The sequence below is a fragment of the Eptatretus burgeri genome, chromosome 2 (genome assembly GCF_056783735.1).
Source record: "Eptatretus burgeri isolate ZD-2024b chromosome 2, Ebu_testis_v1, whole genome shotgun sequence".
In the NCBI taxonomy this organism is placed as follows: Eukaryota; Metazoa; Chordata; class Myxini; order Myxiniformes; family Myxinidae; genus Eptatretus; species Eptatretus burgeri.
The window spans coordinates 99,159,334-99,184,362 of NC_140962.1; the positions used below are offsets into that span (position 1 = coordinate 99,159,334).

Sequence of the window (25,029 nt, forward strand, 5' to 3'; positions counted from 1 at the left end):
ATTCGTCACCGTTGAGAGATCGGGCCAAAAATGATATGTCGCACAATATCTCAAAAGGTTATGGATGGATTCCGACGAATCTTGGTGGACAGGTTATGGGTGTGGGACTAGGACGAAATGATGTGATTTTGGTGAAGATCCAAATCCGGATCCGGATACGAGAATTTTTGAAGTGATTCTTCATTATTGAGAGATTGGGCCAAAAACGATGTATCGCATGGTATCTCAAAAAGTTGTGGATGAGTTATGACAAAACTTGGTGGATGAGTTGGTTCGGTGACAAGAACAAGCCAATTTTATTTTAGTTAAGGTCCGGATAATTGTATAAGCTGGACAGAACGTCTGGACAGATCTGACGTATCAGTGCCATACAAAATGTAAACTACTCAGCCTTGTGAGGTATGTTCTCTACCGAGTGCCATTCCGTTTCGCCAAGTTGTCACTCTATGAGTGATTTTTCATTTGTCTGTTTGTTTGTTTGTTTGTTTGTTTGTCTGCACATAACTTTTGTGTTTTTCTCTGCAACCGCTTGTCGGATTGAGACAAAATTTTCACCATTGGTGCGACTATTCATGTAGAATGTTTAATTTTATTATGATGCCATAGGTCAGGTGGTGTGGTGGCCATGTTGGAAAAATGGAACAACTTTGGATTTCAGTAGGCCTGAAACCACACCATGGAAAAGATTGAAACTTGGCACGTGGCAAATACTCATGGGGAATGAGTGATTTTTATGACGTCATACATGCCGATCACAATTAATTTTTGAGGGTAATCTAGCGATAAAATGGTCCACAAAATTTTTTTGACGACGTCATCGGTCACATGATTTGGCAGACATGTTGTTGAAAAAATAATTTAAAACTTCAAAAATCTTCTTTTCCAAAATGGCTGAACAGATCGAGGAAAAACTTCACACATTTGACTGCCTATCGATGAGGAGCAAAAGATTCACACATATGATGTCATAGGTCACATGGTTTGGCAGCCATATTGGATTTACCCTAAACCATATAAAAATCTTCTCCAGAACGCTTGGATAGATCAAGGGGAAACTTCACTCAAATGTTCCCCAAGGCATGCGTGTCCAAGGTTGTTCAGGAATAAGTGATGTCACCTGGTTTGGCAGCCATATTAGATTAAAGAAAAATATTACAGGAGACGCCGCTTTATAAATCCACCATGGGACCATGCCGTTTGGATTTATTAACCAGCTGGATTTATTAAGCGGAGAACCTATTTTCAGCCACCTACTGGATAGATAAGACAAAAAGCAAATGTCGTTAAACACTGCTTTATGCTACAAAAATATTGATTTATCAAACGGTGACAAGGGGGTTGTTCAAAAGAATCTCTCCAAGGTCGCTTGCTTGGGAGGGAAGATTTTGCGCAAATGTTCCTTTCTTGAATCCGTCAACATGGCGGAAATTGGGATGGGCAAAACCTGAGAGCTGCAGTCCCCTGTCCAATTTGGCGAGTGCAGTCCGCATCTCTGCCGCTGTTGGCATCGGCTCGGGTTCGTCGTCGCTTTCTTCTTCCACTTCTCCAGCTATAGGCTCGGTGGCTTCGAGAATCTGACCGACGAGCTGGTCGGTCATTTCCTCTTCCGTAATTTCGCCTGTTGTCTCATTGTTGTCGTTGATGGTGATCCATTGATCGAACACTTCGGCTGTGAACCCGGGTGGTGGCGAGGGCAGTGGCTCCATTTCTGCCATTGGGTTTGGTTTTCCAACAAATCCTCCCTTTCGCCAACAGTTCCGAATCGTTTCTGCCATAACTTTTTCCAACCAACATCGAGCATATTCATCGTGTCCAACAGCGTCACCTTTTTGACGACTTCGTTGGCTACAAGTTCTTCCTGGCTATCATCGATAGTATCAATGATGTTATGGCGAAGCTGGTGTTGAAAGTAAGCCTTCAGCATCCTAATGATTCCCATGTCGCATGGTTGGAGCACCGATGTTGTGTTCAGCGGGAGGAACTTGACGGTGATGCTCTTCAGTCCATCGACTTGAGTGTGTGCCGAACAATTGTCAACAAGCATAAGTACCTTTCGTTTTTGACGTTGGAACTTGAGATCCAATACGTGAAGCCAGCGCTCCAGATTTTACTTGTCATCCACGCATTGGAAGAGAAGTCGTAGGTCAGGGGCAGTTGTTGAAGATTTTTGAAGCAACGCGGCTTCTTTGGTTTGCCAATCAGAAGATCTTCCTTTCCACCATACATGTTGCAGCAGACCATCAATGTCACTCGGTCTTTTGCCATTTTGAATCATTTTTTGCCTTTCATGTCAATGTACGTCGAGTCTGGTAGAGCACGGAAGTAGATTCCTGTCTCATCGGCGTTGAGGATGTCCCGCTTGTCAAATGACTGAAGAATCTCTCCCAGCTGATTTCGACGTAACTCATTCGCTGCAGCCACATCCGCCTCAGCCGCTTCTCCCTTCAAAACAGTGAAGACAATTCCATTACGTTTCTTCCACAGACAAAACCAACCGTCAGTGGCCCTAAAGTCGTGATGACCAGCTTTTTGCGCAAGGACTTCCGCTTTCTGACATAAGATCGGGCCATTCACTGACATATTCCTCCAATTCGAAAATTCCCACCATTCAAGCAGGGCTTTCTCCATTTCCTCATCTTTCCCCACCCGCTTCCGCTTCACACCGCCTAGCTCTTGAACCTCTGCTCTGATGGTGCCTTCGTTCTTGATAAGATTCTGGAGCTGACCACGAGAAATTTCCAACGCGATTGAAGCCTCATGCTGACTTGTCTTCGCCATTGCATTGAAACGGTCTAATAAGGCCACCTTCTCCTCCATGGATAGATCCTTCCTCTTTTTGCTCGTGGTCGCCATCTTGACTCTAAATCATAACCCAACTCGTGACTCTTAAAGTACAAAAATGCTGAGAGATGGAATTCAACCAACCGGCGCAAGCTATAAACACATACACGCTTCACCCGCTATGACGACCGAAAAGTGAAAGCATAGAGTGAGCTGGAAATCATTGCACAAGGCTGTAGTCAATGGGATTTCCCCTGTGACACTGCGCGTTAGGATTTTCCAGTTCTCCTATAGTTAAACACACCCCCCCACAGCAGCGCATACTACATCAAGCTTAGGTTGAGACCGTGCACGTGCCAAGCAGGTGGATTTATTAAACGGTGGATTTCTCGATGTAAAATTCCGTTCCAACTCATTTTGGTCACAATAAGCGGTTGGATTTTATAACCGTGGATTTATAAAGCGGTGTCGACTGTAAATATTTTTTTCTCTGGAACTGCTTAATCAATTGACATGAAACTTCACAATTGTGATGTAGTCGTCATGGAGAATACATAAAATTTCAACTTGATTGGATACATGGTCTGGCAGACAGAATAATTTAATTATTTGATCAGGTTTTTTTTTGTTTTTTGAATAAGGCTCACTTGGCTGTGCCTGGATGGGTTTGAGGGTAGAGGAGTAGCAGCGGAAATGTGAATCCTTTCCAAGTTACTCCTGATGACTTCATCTTTTATTTTTGCTTGTTTGGGTTCCTTCTGGTGACTCCAATGCAGGACTGTACCTATTTGGTCTTCGATTTGATTTGAATTTAATTTATTTTAATCCCATTCTGAATTCAAGTGAATAATGATTCAAGGAATAAGTGATCAGGGTCAGGTGTCCGATCAAAGCGGGACGTCTTGGTACCCGGTCATCACTGCCAGCAGTTATAAAGTGGCAGTTCTAATTATGCCTGTTATATTAATTACATAACACACCAGTACATAAACACCACATAAAATACACCACACAAAACTACACAAACACCACACAACACACAACAGAAAACAAGTCCTGGCAAGGGTCTGCAATTTCTGATTCCTCTTTTTCTTATTACTTATGCAATCTCAACGAAACGAGCGAGCAGGACCAAGGGTCTGAAGACAAAGGTTGTAGCAACTTGGTTCGCACCTCCTACCCTCCCCCCCACGGGTTCTGAAGGTGGGGCCAACACAAATTCTATACGTAGATGTGTACCGTATGTGTCGCTCTGTTCCTGTGGGTCGTGGGAGAGAGGTTATTATGAGTGACACCTTCAGAGCCCTTAATTGTATCAAGAGAAAGAGGCCTTCGCATTAATTTCACACTCACTTAATCTATGTTACTTTCATCTCGATTGCAAAAAATCCCAATGAATTCGCATGTTTGATTGACTTTTCCACCTTGGAGGAGGTGAAGCACCATGTTAAGGTGTATAGATAGCAGCATAAACTTTGTTACACCTTATCGTGCCGTTTTTTTTTCCCAAGGCCACTTCTAATACCAAAAGTAATAATGACAACAATAATGATAGCAGCATAATAATAATAATAATAATAATAATAATAATAATAATAATAATCTTACGTGGAAAATGGGGGGTGGGGGAAGCTCCATAGCTGCATTATGGTAAGAATAGCGTGGACTGTGTGACTGCATAGCTTATATTATTCTTGTAATAAAGAAAAGGTCTGAGTAAGTGATCTTGTCAAACTTGCACTGACGAGGCAGTAAATGTTAACGTTAACACAACATCGAGTAAGTTTGTTGTGTAAAACCTCCTGTTTTTGAGCGAGGCCGGGCGAGAATGGGTACAAAGGCACAAGCGGAATCAGACCAAATACTGCATTGCAGTCATCAGAAGGACCCAGAAAAAGCAAAGAGGAAAGTTAGAGTCATCAGGAGGAACCTGGATAGGATTTGTGTTTCAGCCGCTACTCCACAACCATCAAACCAATCCAGGAACAGCTAAATGAGCCCTACATAAAACTTTCTGCAAGAATTTACGTCTCCTTTGACAAACAGATAAAGAAAGAGCGAAATAAGGAAAAAACAAGAATTAGAATGAACAAGAGTGAGAATTGCTATTCATTACATGTCCCCTCCTGATGTGATATTTTCTTCATCCAAAAAGGGCATAACTTTGAAAAATTGACGAATTGCCCTGAAACTTGAACTTGTTCTGTAACTTATCAGAATGAAGACATGTACCAAGTTTCAGTTGAACATGTTAAAGGGTATAGGGAAATAAAAAACATGCTCCCTCCCCCCAACACCCCTCCCCCTCCCCAACGCTCCTCCCATAGGGAGCAGGCATTTCTAGTCTTTTAAAAGTGTACAAAATGACTGTTATACTGCATTGTCTGTGTCAGAGTGGCGACCCATCCAGGATTGTACCCAATAGCCATAGAGACTGCTGAGGCAGCACCAACACTCTGCACAGAGTATGGTCCCAATGGAGGGATGGATACTGTTCTGTACTGGACTGTACTGCGTTTATCGTCGGGTCGGGAATTGAATACTGAGCAGACATAGAATCGCTATCTCTCTTGCAGCCAGTGACCTAAATGTTTACTAATTCTAATTTGATCAATGTATCAAAAAGGGAAGATGCTAACTTAACAAGCTGATTCAAATTGGTTCTGTTGTTAACGACGTGCAACATGGGGAACAACCACAAGAATGTAACAATTACTGTTTGTTTTCCGCTTTGGTTTATAAGTTTCAGATCCACCCCTTCATGTGTGTCTTTGACTTACGATCATAAACCCCACCTCTTTGCATTACTTAGTAAATAATTATAATGTAAGCAATTTTATCCTATACCAGCAGATTTACCCGGCATTGTGTGCGAAGAGAAACGTGACTAAGTACCACTTTGTTTCCAATCACAAAGATTGATTAATTGATTGGCCGATTGGAGCTCTGTTTCAATTTTGAATTGCGTTGATCCCTAAATATGTCTTAAGGAGAAGAAGTCTGAATACAAAACGGTTTTGCATTTTGAATCCAGATGGGCTTTCCATTTTACATTATTATTTTGATCTTCCTCTTAATGTGTTGTATATCATTCAAATTCAGCACCAAAAAAGGCTGTGATGAATATCCCATAAACAATGTCCCCCTCCTCGCTCCTTTCCCGCCGAAAATTTTTTTTTCCCCAAAGCTGATGTGGATGGGCTTTGTGGGGATGGGACCCCCCTCTCCCAATGCCCTGACACCACCTCGTTATAGATTATTTGATGTATTTATACCGAAATTTACTCCACCTGTATACTGCTAAATTTAGACCTCATTCTTATCACTCATTCTTGATTTTCTTGTCCTATTTAGCTGGTTGCATAATGCAAGCACGATCTACTTCAACAAACATATAAAGCTATTTCTCAAACCACTTCATCAACTGTATAATCCTGGTGTTGGCTAAGTGGTTAGGGTAGCTGGCTTGGGATCTTAGGGTCTTGAGTTTGAGCCCCGTTTCTCCTGAATTAACACAAGGTGGGGTTAAATCAGCCTGTCATCCTTCCAAATTTGGTGAAATGAGTACCAGTGTGCTGGTATAGGGACACAGCATTAGCAGCATAGTTGTGCCAGAACAAAATGATAGCTACCTGGCAGCCAAGCTGCCATGCACAAGAAGAATAAGAAGAAGATCAAACAGATGAAGCTTCTATTTATTTTGTCTGCTCAGAAGATGCACCTCAACTTCTGCTTACAGTCTGAAATCAGTGTGTGTGTGTATGTGTGTGTGTGTGTGTGTGTGTGTGTGTATGTGTGTGTGTGTGTCTGTGTGTATGTGTGTGTGTGTGTGTATGTGTGTGTGTGTGTGTGTGTGTGTGTGTGTGTATGTGTGTGTGTGTGTGTATATGTATATATATATATATATATATATATATATATATATATATATATATATATATATATATATATATATATATATATATATATATATATATATATATATATATATATATATATATATATATATATATATACACATACATACATACATACATACATACATACATACATAGATACATGATTTGATATGTTCATTGTTCTCTCGAGAAACCTGTGCCCAGGACAGACAGAAATGTTGCTCTTGTGGAAGAGGAATGAGCCCTCAATCGCTCTCATTTCCCCTCTGTGTTGTCCTTGTGTTTGTGTTGCATGTTTGAGCATAAAATCTTTGGTCCGTCATTGAAATTCCCTGTCCAGATGAAATATTTATAGACTTGCGACTGTGTAGGATCCTTTTCATTTGTTGGATTTGAAAATGTGTTGAATTCTTTGGATATATCAAGTTTATTGCCTGAAGCATTGTCACGTGCATGGTGAATTTATACTGTGGGTAATAAATTTTGAGGTTATCTTTTGAGTAACCACTCTTTGCAGTTCCTGACCAGTTTCATTCCTCAGGATTAATAATTTGACAACATTTGTCTTGATAAATGTCATTGATGTTGCTGTTCAGATACTCTTGCAAAAGGGTTACAGTCAATTTGGTCATTAGCTGGGTTCATGACAACTCACACCGGTTCAGACAGACCATGGCAGAACAGGAGTAAGCAGAAAGTGACCTTTTGTTGAATCACATGAGCCAGTTGTTCTTCAGTGGAGTGAATGAGCCTCCTTACACTGGGAAGCATTGTCTCCAGGTCGCCATGATTACAATCCAGCACCCGACTTAAATATCAAATGCTATTCAGCACATCATTTCGATAGGTTGGTATTCTCTCCAGCCTATGGGTGAAGCTGTGTACCACAAATTGTTATTGAGCAAGTGGATGAATGTGAATGTATGAATGCACGAAGGAGTAGTTGGGAAAATGGGCCGAACATGACAGTTACTGTTGAAGGAGCACATGGATGCACTGTGCCGAGGAGACCCTGCACATTCCGAGATTGAAGGCATGTATTTGAAATAGGCCATGCTGCTAACTGGGTGGGAAAGAGTGTGCATTTTAGAGATGTTAAAGTGAGAAAACAACAATTCTGCCTTTAACTCGAACCTTGGCATACACGGCAGTACAATGTAGGGCCTACTGGAGGCCACAATTTCCATTCTCTGTCCGTAAGCCCTTGCACTGAGGTGGGGATCATTCACCAAATGAGCAGACTAATCAGTAGGTATTTCCTTGGGGAGTGGGACAGATAAAAGAACCTGGTGGTAGAGAGTGTCACAAGACTTTTCCATCCATGAGCAACCGGCTGTTAATTGGAGCCAGAAACGTTAAGTTCCTCCACAATGGGATGCCTCCGTCCACTGAATATGGACACTGTGACACGTGAGTGAGCGTGTGGTGCCGGAAATGTTTGGATGTTAATTTAGTTGATAATAAAGACATCTGAGAAAAGAGGGTGACAAAACAGGCTCATAAGTAATTGCTTTCCTGTCATCAAACAAAGGCCAACAATACCGTTGTAAACAAACAGTTTGATAATTATACAAAAACGTGTACAAGGATACAAAAACAATAAGGAGGAAATGACCTCAAACAAGGAAATGAGGCTATTTGGCTCAACATTGCCATGATTCACTCCCCCGTTAATTTCGCTACAGCTTTTAACATCAGGCTTCGTGATGGTTTATTAAAGTCTAACTATCTTTATCCTGATTGGATGACCCAGGTTACACAATATGTATATATATATATATATATATATATATATATATATATATATATATATATATATATATATATATATATATATATATATATATATATAGAGAGAGAGAGAGAGAGAGAGAGAGAGAGAGAGAGAGAGAGAGAGAGAGAGAGAGAGAGAGAGAGAGAGAGAGAGAGAGAGAGAGAGAGAGAGATTCGAACCGGGATTTGAGGTTCGCCATGAGGGAAAGCGCCTAATTTCCTCCCGAACATCTGGTCCTGAGGCCGCTGGGCACAGATAACTCCTTGCACTGGCGGGTTGCTAAGCAACCACAAACGCCGATTGGTACTGCCAATCCTGGCAGGGTTACACGACTTCATGTGATACCTTACCTGTGGACGGCCGAATCAAGGGAGATCTTGTGCCCAAGTGCACACGCGGATTAATGCCAAGCGATACAGTGAGCGTGTGCTGGCTAACAAGAGCAAATTAGTAGGCTCATGGAGGAAAAGACAGAACGAGCTGGGTACATGTATAACATAAGCAATTTATTATACAGTTAAACCAAAAAAAGGCTTGATTAACAAGCAGGTAAAAAGGTATGCAAATATCTAAAAAGAGGCAAGACAGGATACAGAAATGACTTACACCGATAATAAACCTCGACAATCTTATCTTTAATCTAACATGACAGGCACCATCAGACAAACACCCAAGGAAATTAGAGAGCACAGAAAGATGGGATGCAGTTTGTGGTGTTTACGACCTCTTTCAATACCTGGTGTGCCTGACGGGCCCACGCTTCCCAGTCGCTTCGGAGAGGGAGTAGAGAAGAAAACTGGGGATGTTTATGGTGCGTGAGTGGGAGATGCAAATGAGGTGTCAATCAGATGCAAATGTAGTGCAGAAGAGGAAGAGTGAAGGAGTGCATTTCTGTAGTTGCTCTTTTTAGTATTTGTGCATCCACAGCAGACAAGACAATATAGGAGATGGAGAACATGGGAGGAGATAGCTTACGTGGCATGTGAGAATGTTTGTATGCAGAGTGCTAACTTTGACTCAGCAGAACTAATACTGGTTGCCGAACAAAGCCGACGAAGAGGAATGAGAACTAAGCAGATCGCAGAGGAATGAGGACGAATGACTAGGCGACGCCTTGCTCGGCTATTTTCAGCTATTTTATAGAGCCGAGGCGAAGGAGGAGCCAAAGATTGGATCAAAATGCCCTGTAGGCATATATGAGTGCTCCTATTGGCGCATAGATGCCTCCCCGAGAAGTAGCCCCGCCCCCCCCCCATACTCTGAAGTCAAAATGGCCTCATTTACCCTCAAACTCTGCCATGCAGCAGAGCTCTGAGATTAACATGGACTGTGGGGTTTTGGGATTGCTCTTCGGCCATGAATGTGTGCTGGTCTCTAAATGAGAGTTGCTATTTAGTGGAACTCCAGGGCGACCGAAGCGACATTAAATGAACCCCAACACATCCTGGCATTTCGAGCTACACGCCAATATGTTCCGACTCGTAGGCTCTGTAATGTCCTCCATTCCCCAGCATCCTAAGGGATGGCAATGAGCATCCGTGGTGCCAACTGTGGTCACAGTACCTTATCGCGGTTGTGGTGAAGTAGGTGAAGCGCTATGGTGTTTGTGGTAAGGATGTTGAAGCATTAGGAGCGGTTTAAGCGAGGAGGTCGAGTATAGGTTACTGTGGGGATTTTTAGGAGGGTGTTGCGGTGATTTGTAGGAAGGTTGTAGTGTTGTGGTGAGTACAGTGAGAGTCTGAGGTCAAACATCCATTGGGGAATGGCAGGCGGTTTGAACGGGGAAATGGTGCGCGTATGCTCATGAGGCTGTCGCTGTGTGGTCTGGTCTGTGGAATCCATGCATGTGTGAAGGAGAGGTCGTGTGTGAAATGCAGTAAAAGAAAATAGATGAAAGAATAGAAAATGGAATTAAAGACATAACTAAAAGCCATACACAACACATCTTGTCCCTTATACCCACGAGACATAATGGAAGGGCTAACTGAATGAATACTAATGAAATAACTGTCTTGGGACCACTATATGTTGGATGCTATTGCCTTGGGGGAGTGCTGACATCGCAGAACCGCAACACTTTCTTTGATGGCATTGAAATTTAGGAAAGAGTATTTTGTTAACTTACAGAGTGATGTTGGACTTGGGTCCATGACTTGGACTCAAGGCTGACTCATTATTTTGCTTCATGACTCAGATTTGGTCTTATAATCAGGACATCATCACTCAAACTCAAGGCATTGTGATTCATGAGTTGAATGAAGGACTCATTCAGGCCTCATTTCATAAGTCCAAAAATTATTGTATAAACTATTTCCACTTCCCTTTAATTGATTGCTTGTCAAAAAGAAAAAACCAACAACATGCAAACATAGTTTGCCTGTTGCTCACATCACCTGCTATGTTGAGGTTTTGGCTGACTCGGTTTGAATAACCTCTTCATTGTAAAAAGTGATGCAAGCACTTGAATGAAGACAGGCCATATTTCTATCACATGCTTTTGAAATGGGGCAGTGGGTGGGATGGGGTACAGTTAGGAGGGATAATCATTTTTATGGAGTACAAGTTTATGTGCTTACTAGTGGGATGTGCTTACACATTGTAAGCAATAATTAACCATGTTTCCCTATTGTCTCGGGTCACTCACCTGCATTCATTTTTTCATTTTTTTTCTTAATTTATTTATATTTTCATTTATGGACACTTTCTGACAGTTCTGTGATTTTTCATGGTGTATCGGCTTCGATGTCCGTCGACACACAAAATTACCGAAAAACAATTACCGACACAAAATAAAATTACCATACTTCCCCCATTCTCTTGGATCACTCACCTGCCTGCATTTATTGTTTTCATTTATTTGTATTTTCATTTCTTTATGTTTTAATTTACAGATGCTTTCCGATGGTTCTGTGATTTTTCCCGGTGTGTTGGCTATGATGTATGTTGCCCCACAAAAATTTCAGCTTTTTACGTCACCCAGAAGGTTCCGATGTTTAATATCAGTCAGTGAGTGTTTAGAAATATATATATATATATATATATATATATATATATATATATATATATATATATATATATATATATATATATATATTGTTGTGGGGACGGGACGTCGGCCTCAAGCACGACCGCCAGACGGAGCCGCAAGTCGCCTCGGCTCGATCGCCCGGAATTCAGATCGTACTTCTCCGGAAAAGTCTGGAGAAGACGGGTCCCTTTTCTTTTGGACCGAAATCCGCCAATGGGTAGACCACGTGGGGTAGGGTTAATTCCCAACTTCAATTTACCTAATTACCCATGTGGTCCAGCGACCGGGTAATTTCATCCTCGATGGAACTCGTACGGAAACAAGCCGCTTAAGCGAGCCCGTTCCGTGTGCGATGTCGAGCGGTTTCAATCGCCAAGTTCCGTTGGTCCGATTATCTCGTTATCGTGGCACAATGGCCAGCTAATCCCTCACACGCACGACATGTTCAGTCAATGGAATAATGGACATGACGAGCTGAGAACATTTAACAATTGGGGTTTATTTATAATAATAATGGGGAACCAGGGAACACAAAGAGCAGAACTAAACCGAATATACCGAATGCAAGTATATACAGCAAAGGCACTTATACAATTTCACTACTTACTAGACGGGGCCCACACACAGACACACACACGCAGACAGAAATGGTGGCTATTGCCTTTAATTCGGCCTTCAGTTCGGAGGATAGTGGAGCTGAGGCCAGGGTCTACCTCGGACCTGCACGCCTCGTGCAGGCTTCAAGCTGGTCGGTCCGGCGAGAGGCAAGCCGAACCCAGACAGCGGCGGGCGACCCTTGCGGTTCCGGCGGGGACTGGCGTCGCTCGAGCTCTCCATCGTGGTGAGGAGAATAAGGATGTCGTCGACCACGACCGGCCAGACAGGCTCCCTGAGACAAGTGCTCCAGCAAGACGAGATGTCCAGGTCTTTCGAAATGCTCTTTCGACCGGAGGTCTTGAGCTCTTCCGCTCCTCCGTGCCCTTTTATGCTGCCGCCGTCGGTGTCCCACCAGAACCAGAACCAGAACCTCAACCCCTCTTTGGCTTCCTCCTAGCTGGCTCGCTCGCTCTCCCTGCTTTGTCCTCTCATGTCCTCCTTTTTATCCGCTCCGATGCACTTCCCTCCCCCTTCTCGACGCGCGGAGGGAATCATTGCTTTTCCAGCCTACTTTTCTTTAACGGTCATGGCTGTTTACGCCGTTCTGCGGGACCCGCTCCCACCGTCATATATGTGCACTGTCGCGGAGGAGAAGGGTTTATTAAAATATATCACAGCGCATTTACATTTATTTGCCCATTAAACAAAGGAAGGGGAGTTATCTATAAAACAAGTACTTACCGAGATAACTGATCTTTGGGGACCTGAATAGTTGAGTGTGATAGCCTTCCAAATCCGCAAATATATATATATATATATATATATATATATATATATATATATATATATATATATATATATATATATATATATATATATATATATATATATATATATTGTTGCGGGGTTGGGTGCGAAGACCACTAGGTGGGGGAAGTTACGTCGATTCCCACCAGACTCCCCGGAATTGTAGGCCATCGCTCATGGATATTTCCGTGACGCGGCAGGTTGCTTAACCAACCGTGGACGACAATAACTCAACCGCGTGACCTCGGATCCACCCGGCTATGGAATCGGGTTACCTCATTAACTACGAGGTTTAATTACCAGGGAACTACGCCCTCGGTATGCCTTGTCCGAACCGGATCACTCTACCGGATCGGATCACTTTTCCGGATCGGATGCAGCCGAGCGACACTGCCAAGGATGTACTGGCTAGAAGGAACGGATTGTTGGGGATAAAGACCCGGAAAAACTTAAATTCGAACCATGCTGGACCAATGAGAGAAAAGACAACGGTGAGCTAGAAACATTCCTAATGATAATTATTTATTAACAAGGAAGCGAGAAAAAGTATGTGGTACGACAAAGATTTATTGGGTATGTAATGCAGGGAAAGAGGAGAGAGGTGTAGTGCGACAATAATACAAGCAACTTACGAAAGCAGACACAGTGCAGACTTGATGCGAGATTAATAACAGCTACAACAATAATGCACTTCTACAGACTTACTTAACGGAGAGGCGCCAGCACACTCAGACACACACGGAAAAAGAAACTCCAATGGGAATGGACTTTTGCAACCATGGAGGGAGGGGAGTTGAGGTTATGCTCTCGGTACCTGGGCGTTTCAGGGGAGGTGATGCTCCGTGGTGCGGTACCCAGCAGTAATTGCGTTGTCTCTGGCCCAAGTCGCACGTGTGGAGCCTGTGTTCTGAATGAGGAGCTTGAGTGGAGAAGGGTGGAGTCCGAAGTGCGAGGGTGGAGTAGCGGGCGGAGACTAGAAGTCGAGGTGGTTCGTCGAGGCGAGACGTGGGCGGAGTCAAGAAGCAGGAACACACCGCATGAAAACACCACTCCGAATCACACACACACCACACCCCCGATGGAGGAGCTTCTCCATCTTTTATGGAGCCCGAAGCTCGGGGGAGGGATCATGCCGAATTTGACGTCATCGCCCAAATCGGGCGCTTTGATTGGCCCGACCCCTCGCGTGGTCTGCCAGCTTGTGCCGGGTTTCAGGTATACATTGGTGCAGCCCGCCCACCTTTCTGCTAAAGCGTACGTGACTCGCCGCACATGTCGGGTTTCGGGTGGATGTTGATGCAGCTCGCCCACCTTGCTGCTAAAGCGTTCTTGGCTGATTTATCCCAGGAAAGAAAAGAAGAGAAGAGTGGGAATGAAATGGAGGGGAAAATGATTTAATAACCCTAACTATTAGACCATCGCAACGCACTCCCTGTTGTCCCGCTAAACAAAAGGAAGGGGTCTATCAACACCTGTATTAATGGCATAACTGTCTTGGGACACCTCTCTGTTGTATGCATGCGGTTCTGAGAACCGCAACAATATATAAGATTATTTTCATGCTTTTTGCCTCATGATGATTTTGCTTGTGTTTTACTGCCCTTAATAGTAGAAGAAGCTTTGTGCTTGTCACTCAATGCTGTCTGCACATTAGTGGGGCAAATTAGCTAAATATAGCATAACAATTGTGCATTTTGTGAGGAAAACACCAAATTTGGCACACTAGACTAGTAGCCTATCATATTATGAACAGATTTGGATATTGGGCTATCTCAAATTCAGCCGCTGATGGCTGTGGCAGCCATTTTCCACTGCCATCAAAAATTTTGAGATGGCCCAATATCCAAATCTGTTCATAATATGATAGGCTACTAGTCTAGTGTGCCAAATTTGGTGTTTTCCTCACAAAATGCACAATTGTTATGCTAAGTTTCCCCACTAATTGTCATTTGCTTTTTTGTGTTTTTGTGATGTTCAACTTTTGAGCCTTCATTTCTTACGGCATCGAAGGAAAATGAAGGTGCTTGTACATTTATTTAATACATGCGGGACAATGACGTTAGTATACATTAGTGAAGGTTTACAGTAATTACCATAACATTTGTAGACGATGAACAAATCAACACTGTACAGTACAGGGTATTTTCTTTTTGGTATACAGTCAAGGCTCATGGAAGAGCTAAAACACTGAACAGATCAGGAAGCAATAGAACAAAAGGAACAGTAAAAAGAAGGGGGAAACACCAACAGCAGGGTTGAAGGATAAAATATAGGGGGGGAATAGAGGGGGGTTTGATTCTGGGATCAGAGCACCATGACCTTAGTGTTGATATGGGAACACCAAGCAGGTCAATCAAAAGGCTTGACTTGGCAGGGAAGACATCTCATGTGTGATGGATACAGATGTACATTGCATGGCCACTTTTTTAGTGTCTGTGCCAAAAATCTGGCTGGATCATTATTCACCTTTATCACAGCATTGAGCCCAACGTGGCAATGACTCGACAATTTTCATGGTTTTTTGAAAGATGTCACATTCAAGAATGCTACTGTGGTAAAAGCCCAAATATAAATCGTCTTTAAAGTTGTGAGGATATCGTAGTAAGGTGTACTTATTGTTGTGAGGTATCAATATATTGTTATTGTTGTGAGATGTAAATATATTGATATTGTTATGGTATTGTTGTTACTTCGTGCATGCGAAGCGAGAAGTGTGGTTAAGCAATTTGTTCATGTCCATCCGTCTTTCTGTCTTCTCAAGTTATGATCAAGGAACAATATATTTCAATCACATGTTATATTTTGAACACGAATCGGAACATGAATCAGAAGTTTGCCGTTTTTACCGTACTTTGGCTCTGATTGCATCCCAATTGTGCATGTGGAGAGAGGAGTGAGATAATATTTTTTACTCTAACTGCCTACCTGGCAGTCAAAACAAATTGAAAACTATTCCAAACAGGAAACTTAGTGTTTTAAGGACGTCATAAAGGACACAAACAACAGGCATGGAGAACTAATGTAACGTGTAAGACAAGGTGATGTAATAGTCACTGGGTAAAACGGTGGTAAAATCCAGAATTTATTAATTTATATGACTTTTACAATCTTTATTTTATTTCATTTGAATTGTATACTTGAACACTGTAGAACACAAATTGCCTTCATAATACTTCCAAAGAACCTGCAGTTTTGCAGTGCTTGGACGACATTCTCAACCTGATGTTACCCTTGCTGGAGGAAAGGGGTTTGTTACTTGGCAAATATATATATATATATATATATATATATATATATATATATATTTTTTTTTTGACAAGTATGTTGATCAGCTCCATTTGTTTGTTTGTGTGTATGTTCCTTGGCAAAAAAAAAAAAATATTCACAAGGATGTTGATCGCCTCTGTTTGGTTGTGTGTGTGTGTGTGTGTGTGTGTGTGTGTGTGTGTGTGTGTGTGTGTGTGTGTGTGTGTGTTTGTTACTTACGAAATCTAATGATTTCGTCAGTATATTGATGACTTCCATCATCTGTTTGTGTGTTTGTTTGTTTGTGTGTGTTTGTGTGTGTTTGTTTGTAGGCACGATAACTCGAGAACGGAAGAAGCTACCAATGTCAAATTATACCACGTGATTCAGGAGGGTGATGGCTAGTGCTGATTAGATTTTGGTCAAAATCGGTCAAAGGTCAAGGTCACAGTGAGGTCAAACATAATTCCATAAATTCATGTGGAGAAATGGAGTATTTTTGCTTCAGTCGACGTTACGAGTTCGTTTTAACTTCGATTTTAATTTTGTCTTCGGTGTTTGCGATCGCTTAGGACGCTTAACACTCGGTTGTCGAAATTCTGGTAAAAAATCGGATGTTTTGGAGACGTTTTAAGATTGTATAAAAAATATTTCACTCGCAGCGTCACGGCTCGTCACGTGGTGCAGCGCGCTCGAGCATACACGTCGTTGAGTCACGCAAAGGTTTTGCGTGTGCGCTGACGGTGTTTTCGATAAAGATGGTGTTTAAAAGTCATTTTTTTATCCCAATAAAAGTTATCATCGCATGCCTGACTTGCTAAGCCGTCGGATTATGTAAAGATTGTTGGTGGATGGCCGAATATTATGGTTTTGTGACTTTGATAAAATAATATTAAATAATTGCGTGGAGAAATGGAGATTTTTGCTTCGGTCGACATTACGATTTTTGATGGTTTGGTACAGAATCATCGTAGAAACTTCTGGTTTGCGTCGCTACCTTCTCTAGAGACAGCTTTTATTAGACAAGGTCAGAGGTCAAGTTGACGATTTCGTAAGTACCAGTCTATGACTGCTTGTTTGTGTGTTTGTCTGTCCGCTCGCCTCCAGCCCAATCAGGGGACCTCCAGACCTATCCTTTTTAAATTTTCAGCGATTAATAGCTCTGACCTGCGATGGTCCTGCATTGAAATTTTGTAAAATTCGGTCGACGGGAAAGGTCTACAAAGGCCAATAGGCCAAATTGAGCCAAATTTTCTAAAATCCTCACATTTCATCCGATTGACTTGAAATTTGAACAGGATTTGCAAATCAGGTCAGTGAATTCAACCACCTATTACTTTTGACGTTATCTTACGTCAAAAGGTCAACATAAGCCATAAGGTAAACCCAAAATAGGCCAAATTTTTTAATTACTTCTAAAATCCTCAATTTTCATCCGATTGACTTGAAGTTTGAAGACCGTTTTCATATGAGGTTGCTGAACTCAACCACCTATTAATGTTGAGATCAACATAGACCAAGAGGTCAACATAGGCAAAATTTCTGAAATCATCAATTTCCATCCGATTGACTTGAAATTTGAAGAGCATTTGCATATCAGGTCAATGAAGTCAACCACCTATTAATTTTGAGGTGAACATGGGCCAAAAGGTCAAAATAAGCCAAAAGGCCAATTTGGGCCAAATTTTCTAAATCCTCAATTTTCATCCGATTGACTTGAAATTTGAAAAGGATTTACATATCAGGTCAATGAATTCAACCACCTATAATTTTTGTGGTCACCATGGGCAAAAAGTTCAACATAGACCAAATTTCTAAAATCCTCAATTTTAATCCAATTAACTTGAAATTTGAAGAACATTCACATATCAAGTCACTGAATTCAACCCAATATTAATTTTGAGGTATACATAGGCCTAAAGGTCAAAATAGGCCAAAAGGTCAATTTGAGACAAATTTTCTAAAATCCTCAATTTTCATCCAATTGACTTTGAATTGTCAATCCAACATCCAATTTGAAGAGCATTTTCATGTCAAGTCGCTGAATTCAGCTACCAATGAATTTTAAGGTTAAAAGGTCAACACCAGCCTAATTTGAAAATTGATAGGGCCAAAAACTAAATATATCACTATGTTTCAAAAAATTGTGGACAAGTTATGACAAAACAAGGTGGATGAGTTGGATAGGTGACAAGAACAAGCGGATTGGATTTTGGTTCGGATCTAGTCCATCAGTGGGATACAAAATGTAAACTGTTCCACCTGGCAGATGTATGCACTCCACCAAGTGCCATTCTACTTTGTGCTGTTGTGTCAACTTGTCATTCTACGAGTGATTTTTCATTTGTCTGCTTGTCTGCACAAAACTTTCGTGTTCTTCTCCGCAACCACTTGTCAGAGTGAGACAAAATTTTCACCACAGGTGCGACTACTCATGTAGAATGTTGCAATGATAATTATGTCATAGGTCATGTGGTGAGACAGCCATGTTGGAAAAATGGAAAAACTTTTGACCTCCATCAATGAAACCACGCAAAGGAAAAAATTGAAATTTGGCACACGGCAAGTGCTCCTCATGGAGAATGTGAGATTTTTTTATGATGTCATAGCTGCCTCTGTTATGATGTCATAATTGCACATGTAGAATGCTACATTTCATCAGTATGAAAGTTTTTGAGGGTCATCTCAGGATAAAATGGTCCACAGAAATAAAATTTAATGACGTCATCTTTCATGTGATTCGGCAGCCATATTGTTTTTTTGTCTTTTTTTAACATTCAAAAATCTCTTAAGTGGCTGAAGAGATCGCGGTGAAACTTTACACATATGACCACCTATCCATGAGGAACAAAAGGTTCACACATATTATTTCAGGTGACATGGTTTGGCAGCCATATTGGATTTACCCTGAAACCTCTAAAAATTATCTTTTCCAGAATGGCTGGACAAATCGAGGGGAAACTTCTCACAAATGTTCCCCAAGCCTTTGGTGTACAAGTTAGTTAAGAAATTCACATGGCTTGGCATGATTTGGCAGCCATATTGGTTTGAAGAAAATATTAAACAATGTTTTCTCTGAAACCACTTAATCAATCAATGTCAAACTTCACAATTATGACCAAGTCATAATGGGGAATAAGTATTTTAAATTTCAACTTGATTGGACACATGGTTTGGCAGCCAGAATTATTTTTTTTTGATCTTGGTACTTCTTTTTTTTTCTTCATAAAACTCACTTGGCTGTTCCTGGATGGTTTGAGGGTAGAGGAGTAGCAACTGATATGTCAATCCTGTCCAGGTTCTTTCTGATGACTGACTCCAATGCAGGACTGTGCCTATTTGGTCTTTCATTTGATATGAATTCAATTTATTTTAATCCCATTCTAAGTTCATTTAAAAATTGTAAAAAAAACATCATGGGTCAGGGTCAGGAGTCCAATCAAAGCGGGACGTCTTTGTACCCGGTCATCACTGCCAGCTGTTATTAAGTGGCAGTTCTAATTGTCTCTTATTAATTATGTAACACACCAGTACACAAACACCACACGAAATACACCACATAAAACTGCACAAACACCACACAAAACAAGTCGTGGTGAGGGTCTGCAATCTTTTATTGCTCTGTTTCTTGTTTTATTTGCAGCAAGTAAGCGCCAATTGCCAAGTATACGGCAACCATTCTGTAGTAGAGTGGATTTTATCAAAACCCAACGTCCTTTGGTGCTTTGGCACCCGTTTAACATTTGACTGACTTGGAGTCAACGAGTGATCATGATTTTTACTAATTCGGACCTACACTTTGGGAATGGGACTTGGCCCGTTTTACCGCCGTGACTTCACTATCTTGCACTCATTACACTTGTTTGCCCATCTAATTGATGTCACAAAGTAGCTCTTATACTTTCACCTGCAATCGTTCAAAAGTCCATGTTTCGTAAGGCAGAGTTAAAATCCACTCTCATAATCTTCCTGCTTTTCTGTCATGTTCAACTTTTACCTTTATCTCTTAGGTCTCTTGATGGAGGTCCTGACAACCAGTCACTGCTTGCTTGGTGGTGTGCTCAAATGCTATAAGCTCCAACCGGTTAACTCCATACTGGCATACGGGATGCCACTGGTTGCCTGGAACCCAAACACTATGGACTGGAAGATGGCAAGAGAAACTCGATGCCAATCCACTGATCTGCCCTGGGTTTCTGAAGACACCTTTGGAGAGCGGACACAGAATGTTATGAAAGAACTGCGGGAGAGTATCCTGAAAGCCTATTTGTGATTGTTTCCAAGCAATGGCAAAATGTAAAAATCTGGAATAGTTGATGTGTAATGGAACAGCACCAGCGTATCCATACTACGATGTAGTTTTTTTGATAGGTCCAACTTTATGATTGTGCCAGGGAAAGAAATGAAGATGCTTTATGAACCAGTTTTCTTGGCACTTTGCTGTGAGATGTACAGTTTGTGGTTTTTGTTAAAAGCTCTGACGTAGCTCCTAGCTCCTGACATGTTGCTGTCTTCATGGTTTTATTTGAAGCTTAATTTCTTGGTCGTATTATCCTTATTTTATACAATATCTGGGGATATGGGCACACCCTTCTCACCTATCATATTCAGCCTGACAGCCAGCAGGTGGCTTGGGAGAGGGACTGCTTTGCCAGGGAGAGGGAAGGCTTTGAAGAAAACGAGCACGCAAAGGCTTTGGATGTTGAACCTCAGACCCTTTTATTGTGACCTCATAAAGCACTAAATGAGAAAAATATATATACATCATTGTAGAGCTGACAGGATGGCTTAGAGGTATGCATACTCGTCTCTGCGCCACTGTGCCATCTTGCCTGGGTTTGAATCCCGACCCAGCTATAAACTGTCGTCCCGGTGTTTCACAGGCAGGGTGATATATCGATGTGTGTGCGGTCCCTCAGATGGACGTTAAACTGACGTCACTTCTGCCAGCATTAGTTGGTGGACGTTAAGGATCCTCGCGGCGTCTTTCACAAAGAGTAGCCGAGCCATCGCCGGCACCATTAACAAATTCCAAATTCCTGCCACAACTATTGCTATGGGGCAATGGCAAACCACCCAATGGCATAACCCTTGCCAAGAAACTGCTTCGGCAGCACCAACGCTCTGTATATCAGAACCAGCGAATCATTATAAGAACATTTTGACTTTACCAGTATATGGGGATCAAAATCCAACCTGTCTCGCTCTGCTTTGCTGCTGTTAATCCCTTACTGTATCATGCAATAGTGTCAGCATTGTCCCCAACCTCCAAACCACAATGAGCAAGAAAAATCCTCAGTTTTAACCCAAGGGTCTTTTCTATAAATAAATAAATAAAACTGGTCGAATTTTCTCTCTAGTTGAAAACACCAGGACTGCAGTCAAAGATTTGCAGCAACATATAATTTATCGGTGCAGCTATTTGAAAAAAATTGCTCAAAAACTGAGTGGTAATGGTTTTGAAAGATCTGAGCTAAAAGCATTCATGGAACTTGGAACAGGAAGACCAATCGGTAAATATATGATGAATAATGCAAGAAAGTTTTTCTCTCTCCTTTCCTTAGGTTTTGGGGAATTTTATTTTGATACATTAATAATACCAACCACCCTGCCCAGGTATGCTGTGCACATCACACTGTACGTAACGGCACCATTGTATCTCCAGCTCGGCACGACGTCAAAATGTAATAAAAATTATGAAAGGAAGAAATCTGGTGCCATGCTTAATTCATTAGTTGACATAAGGTGGGGTGTCAATCTCAACCATGCAGCCAGTGCTTTTGTGCTGACAGTTCGCCACAGTGGTTTTCCAGGCCAGGCCTCACCTGCTGAGCGAACGCAGCACGCTGATCTGTCATTCGCAGGCTCTGCTTACATAATGCTGGCTCAATGCACCTGAGATACAACTGGATTAGCTATACAGTACTTTTACTGATCTCAGCGTTTGCATTGGACAATCAGTTGCATTAACTTCTTACCAAAAGCAGACCAGCGTCTGTGGTTGTCCAGTGCATTTTCATCTGACCAAAGATGGCCCAGCAGATAACCCACCAGGCAGGGACTGTGCAGAGATTATGATGGAGCCCCACTAGCAGTCGACGGAGAGACTGTGGCCTTTATGTTATCACACCACCTGCTTGAAAATAGCTTCCATTATGGTACAATTTGCAAAACCCAGGCGAGAGTATAAAATCTGCCAGGATTTATTAGCTACTCCTTTCTGTTCTGATGCAGAAACGACTGGGCATGTAACAGTGCGGCTCCTTTCCCTATGTGGCCCACTAACCTTTTGAGCAGAGTCAGACGTTGAATATATTTAGGACGTTTACAATGACCGTCAAGGCCGCTCAATAATGAATTCTGCATTGTGCTCACGGCTCCTCTCCAAAGAGTGCTGGAGCGGGAAAGGCTGACTCGCTCCGATCGGTAGGGTACCTGGGCTGAGCACCATGTGTTGGTAGGTTTGCTTAGCCTGAAAAGCTCCCGTCATGTCTAACCTTGAATATTAATGGCGTATCTGGGAAAGGAAACCGAAGTTGAAGTTATGTCCCGTTCATGGAGATAAAAACAAAACTATTGTTTTCTGAAGGCCCTTTGACATTTCCTGGCTCATCGTCTTGGTTGGATATATTGACAGCCTTGTGCAGGAGTACTCCAGGGGATTGAACTTCTGGCCTCATTGTTTCAGAGTTGTACCCTCTGATTCGTTGTAATTGTTTGAAAAAAAGAAACCCCTATCTTTCTGACTCGATCTATAATTATGTTTGCACTTTATTCGGTTGTTGCTTTCTTTATTGGTTAAATCCATGAAGGGCTTTGACTAGAATTTCGCAGGTGTGCATGTGTTGAAGTTGGGTGTGCACTTGATATAAAACCATTAGTGCTCTTTTTTGCCTCCAAACTCTTATTTTGCTTGAAGGTATATTCGTTTGTCTCGATTACGATGCACCGCACTAAACAAAGGTGAAATATTTTTAAAAACTCAAAGTGAATCTTACTTTATTTAAGACAATTTAATTTTTTTTTTTTTAAATATCATCTCACAGTTACTTATGCATCTCCTGATATATGATCGCAAATAGCAGTTGCTGTTTGGTACGCAGCCTGTAGCTGCTGGATACATCATTTCTTGAAGCGTGGTTGTAACGCTGATGCAGTGCCCCTGTTTCCAGTAAGCTGGTCGTCATTTTGCCAACCGCGGAAGGATGACGGTTTAATCAACCCATCTGGTGTTATTTTAACGGCGGAACAGGTGCTCAAATACAAGACCCGAAGATCTTAAGGCAGCCACCTGAACCGTTAAGCCAACACCAAGCTTGAAAATAGCTTTACAAACGATATGAACAAAAGCAAATTGAAAAATATAAATAAATAAATAAATAAATAAATAAACAAGCCGGGAGGCGACGATGGTTCGTGGGCATAATTGAGGAAGCCCTACCATAAAAACCTATGTCTTCCGTCAAAATTGACCAAATCAAATCGGATTTTTTATATGTTGTACTTATGGACATTACGCACAGCTTCTGGGAAATGAAATTGCGAGAAAAAATCGAGAAAAAAAATAAAGTTCAAGTGGGTGTGGCTCCACCCACAAGGGGCGTGGGACGCCCCTCATACAAAAAGACACAACTAGACCATGATATCTAGCTTGTGTCCAAGTTTCATCAAGATCGCATCAAACGTCACGGAGCTATGCTCTGGAAAGAGTCACAGACAGACAGACACACAGACACAACGAAAATAGAAGTCACTGCTGGCGCCCGCGAACCAATAAAACAAACAGCTGAGAAAAGCATTGTGATGTTTGTGACGTGAGAAGAGGAAGAAGAAGAAGTTGGGCTGCGTGCGGTGCAGCGTTAACAAGCGTCGCGCGGCGCGCCTCACGCGACCGCTTGCGCGGAACGTTACGTCCTGATGCTCGCGATCAGTCTCTAGCCGATCGGGCCTGACAGCTAGAGCGGGCCAGGCAGTTCGCGTTATCGGGTCCATTTTTACTCTACGCGCTACTGGCAGGATGGCGAAAGGCGCCCCGCGGCGACAAAAACCCTCCGTTTTAATCGCCACTTTCCAGCGTTAATTACATTGTTTCATTGCCGTTTACGCTCGCGGTACGGTGCGCGGGTGGGGCTGTGTTGCGGGTAATTGCACGCGCGTGGGCGCTCGCCAAGCCGGCTTTGCTGGGGAAAGACATCTGGCCAGTTAGCACTGGGTACCCCATTCATGTTTGTGCGCTTTTCTGCCCGTCTCTGCCAAGAACACAACGTGTTAACGTGAAAATCCTGCCAACGGTGACGGCCGTCGAAAAATCGTTACGGGTCGCACACAAGATGTTTGACTCTTTCTTGACCCCCCCCCACCCACTCCCGTCCCCCTGTGACACCTCACATAACCACTCTCCCCCATAAAAACAAAACAAGTGGTGCCAGGCACAACAGATCCCGCCCATTTAAGGCATAAAATTATTTTGGGGATCAAATTTAAATTTGATACATCCTTAACCTGAATGTTGATTATAAGGAATGGAATAAGGAATATTTTAGTCTTAGTTTGAAGTCAATTAAACCATTTTTGACGAAGTTATGACCGTAAAATGATTTTGATCTTTTCGTGACCTTGACCTTGACCTTTGATCCATTTGGACCCAAACGTTAATGGGGTCGTCCAAGGTTCATTGCCCATCCGTGGATTAAATTTGATAGTGTTTGCTAAAGCCGTTTTACCGTAAAGTTGCGAACAGACAGACAGACAGACAAACAAACAAACAGACAAACAAACCGGACGATTACAATATCCCGCTCCCTCCCTCCGGGGGGTTCGATAACAAATGATTCCAACAAATACCCCCCCCTCCCCTACCCCCACTCCAGAATAAGCTCTAACTCTCATAATCACTC

The 25,029-nt window shown here is 42.2% G+C and overlaps 1 protein-coding gene across 2 annotated transcripts in view; it reads left to right on the plus strand.

Moving 5' to 3' along the window:
- The window catches only part of TAFA5 (TAFA chemokine like family member 5), a 209,075-nt gene extending 187,233 nt beyond the window's left edge, over positions 1 to 21,842 (plus strand). For both annotated transcript variants that reach the window (XM_085870457.1, XM_085870456.1), the window contains exon 4: positions 20,143 to 21,842. In XM_085870457.1, coding sequence (XP_085726583.1) covers positions 20,143 to 20,151 — 9 coding nt within the window. In that variant the 3' untranslated portion in view covers positions 20,152 to 21,842. The remainder of the gene's footprint in view (positions 1 to 20,142) is intronic.
- Positions 21,843 to 25,029: the final 3,187 nt, after the last annotated feature.